We start from the raw sequence: 2,881 nt of genomic DNA, 5'->3' as shown, positions 1-2,881 counted from the left end.
ACCCAACCCCGACCCATGCCCTCCCACCTGGGTCCCCCGCCGCTGTGGTGAAGACCATGAACATGCTCTTCCAGCCGCTCTTGATGTTGTCAACGCGCGCCAGCACCATCTGGCTCAGGCAGCGGATGATCAGCTCCCGGATCTCAATGGACTGCAGGGGGGGGGGGAGGGGGGGGAGGGGTTGGTGGTGGTGATGGGGGAGAAGCGGTGTGGAGGCGGCGTGGACGCTGTGAGGCTCCACGCTGCGTTTCCGGGCTTGGGATGAGTGGCATGAACGCAGGTGCAGGGTGTGGGGGTTGGTGAGGGTGGATATGCCAGACAGCAGGCATGGCGGGCTGTGCAGCAAGCCATGCGCTCGTGGTGGCAGCGGCACGTGCGCAGGCCCCACCTGGCTCTGCCTCATGACCACCACAAACGGCCGCAGGAAGTCGTTCTGGAGGGTGGGTGGTGGGTGGTGGGGCGGCGTTGTGGGGTGAGGCGGCAGGGCGAGAGCCACAACACCTGGGGGATGCGATCTTGTGAGGCACGCAGCCGCACTGCCGGAGGAGCCGCCCATTCGCCCTCGACTTCCCTGTTGATGCGCAGGCACGCGGGTGTCCCCACACCAGAACCGCACCCTACATGACCGCAAAGAGGCTGTGGGGCCCGTGGCCGCGACCCCCCTCTCCTGGAGCCGTTCCTCCAGGCCCCAGGACCCCCCCACCTGGAAGGTGTAGTTTGCCAGCTCATCACGCTCCAGGAACTTCATGGCCAGCTGGCGCAGGCTGTCGACCGCATACCTGTCGGAAGGGCGGCGGCGAAACGCAGAGTGGGTGGTGGAGCAGCGCCCGTGGCAGCCAACAGCGCAAGGGCAGGCCACGCGGGGAGATGGGGTTTAAACAGAAACACCCGTGAGGGCTGCAGGTGGCGCGGCAAATGACCACTCACATTGCGATTGCGAGGTTGGCGTGGCAGCCCACTGCGATGAAGTACTCTGACAGCACCGCCCAGATGCGGCTCCACACCAGCCTGTGAGTGGAGGGGGGGAGATGGGTTGTGGTGCAGGACGTGAGTCTTTTGAGGTGTGACATTGGGTTGACTGAAAATGCCGAGCGCAGGTGGAAAGCCAGTGGTGAGCACTGGCAGGCGCAAACACAGATTGTACTGGATTGCAGGATGAGCTGCTACCGCAACTGCCCGCAGTGGCGACGGCCCCTCAGCATCGCTATGGTTACGCGTTCCTCCCGCCCTGCTCCAAAGCCGCGTCACCTGATGCGCCCCATATTGAAGTGGGCGATCTCGACAATCTTGGTGAGGCTGAACACACGCGGGGCGCGCGTGTCACGCAGCTCGTCCTGTGGGAGTGGTGCGGGCACAAGGGCAGGAATGGAGGTCAGAGGCGCTCAGGGGTGGGCAAATTGGCGATATAGAAGAGGGGATGTTGAATGCAGGATTGAAAATGGGCACCGCCGGGAAACCAAGCAAAAGTGGAATTGCCAGACGCCGCTTCCAAGCCCTTGCCAAAGCCCAGGCGGTCTCCAAAGGGTCCCCACCAGGCTGATGGCGGCGAGGGCACGCACGAACGCCACGACCGCGTCAGAGTCCAGGCGGGATGACGCCAGGTAGACCTGCTGGATCTCGCTGACGTCAACAGAGTGGATGATCTGAGGGGGGGGTGGGGTGCGGTGGGTGGGTGGGGGTGCGAGCGCACAGACATGCAAGTGGATGGTCGAGGCGGAGCAGGGCGGTGCGAACTTGCAAGCCTCAGTAGCTGTACGCTTCCAGCTGACGGGCTTGCTGGAGGCAGACGGCACGCGCCTTAATGACTTGAGTCGTACTCTTTCTTCCTTGTGTTTTTGCAGCCCGTCATGCCTTCCCAGAAGCAGCCCCCTCCCCACTGCCATCCATTGCTCCCTGTAAAGCCCCCGTCCAGCCCGCACCTCCAGGGGCACGTGCCCGTCGTCGTCGCGGCCGCCGCCCGCCGCCTTCTTCACGCTCATCTCACTCATGGCCAGCGTGTCCATAGACTTGACACCCTCTGGGGGGGGATAATGGGCGGTGTATGTCATCACATGAACACAGCGGGCAAGTTTGGACGGGCGCGGCTTAGCTGGCCTTGGACAAGTGGCTACTCCTCAAAAGACACGAGTAAAACAGAGGCAGGCAGTGAGGCCTCAGCACATCACAAAGCACCCCTCTCCCACGGCCCCGCACCGGTATAGGATGGCTGCGAAGCAGCCGCCGCCGCCGCCCCGCCGCCGCCCCCCGGGTTGCCCAGCTTCCTCAGCTGGTCCTTGAGAGCCGCCGCCGCGCGGCCCCCGATGCCGACCGGCCCCTTCTCCGCACCGCCCGGCGCCGCGAAGAGCGCCGCGTCTGTGGGCGTGCTGCTGGCCATCTGCTGCAGCAGCTCCCAGCGGCTCATGCAGCGCAGGATGTCCAGCCACCTTTAAGGGGAGAGCAACAGAGTGACATGGCAGGGGTTTGGATGACTGCGGTCGTTTGACCAGTGCCAACCTGCTTCCCGATCATGAAGCGAGCGCTTCCAGCAGCACCGCCCCAAAAGCACCGGCATAGCACAACCCTCGCCTGCCAACCCCACCGTCCCCAACGCCTGCAGCACACCCCAGTGCCCCTCAGCACCCGCAGTCCCACCCTGCCGTGCCCTCAGTGCGCGCACCTGTCCTCTAGGGCGTCCCCCACAGTGACGGCCACCCGCAGCAGGGCCTCGTAGGCGAGGGCGTTCTTGGGCTTCATGGAGCCGGGGGAGTGCAGCCCCGTGAAGTTGCAGAGGCTGGTCACAAACACGTCACGCAGCCCCGTGACACCCAGGGACGCGGCCAGGCAGGCCGCGGAGGCGAAGCCTGCCAGGCAGATGGACAGCAGCCTGGGCGGTGTGTGTGTG

At 65.0% G+C, this 2,881-nt stretch overlaps 1 protein-coding gene across 1 annotated transcript in view; it reads right to left on the bottom strand.

Moving 5' to 3' along the window:
- Positions 1-2,733, bottom strand: part of MNEG_15098 (Brefeldin A-inhibited guanine nucleotide-exchange protein) — a gene marked incomplete at both ends in the record, with an annotated part of 4,004 nt that extends 1,271 nt beyond the window's left edge. The window contains 9 exons of the mRNA XM_014036431.1: positions 28-151; positions 389-433; positions 704-779; positions 928-1,008; positions 1,249-1,334; positions 1,533-1,643; positions 1,920-2,017; positions 2,194-2,423; positions 2,657-2,733. Coding sequence (XP_013891885.1) covers positions 28-151; positions 389-433; positions 704-779; positions 928-1,008; positions 1,249-1,334; positions 1,533-1,643; positions 1,920-2,017; positions 2,194-2,423; positions 2,657-2,733 — 928 coding nt within the window. The remainder of the gene's footprint in view (positions 1-27; positions 152-388; positions 434-703; positions 780-927; positions 1,009-1,248; positions 1,335-1,532; positions 1,644-1,919; positions 2,018-2,193; positions 2,424-2,656) is intronic.
- Positions 2,734-2,881: the final 148 nt, after the last annotated feature.

The sequence above is a fragment of the Monoraphidium neglectum genome (assembly GCF_000611645.1).
Source record: "Monoraphidium neglectum strain SAG 48.87 unplaced genomic scaffold scaffold05028, whole genome shotgun sequence".
Taxonomy (NCBI): Eukaryota; Viridiplantae; Chlorophyta; class Chlorophyceae; order Sphaeropleales; family Selenastraceae; genus Monoraphidium; species Monoraphidium neglectum.
This window is presented reverse-complemented; position numbering and strand designations above follow the sequence as displayed.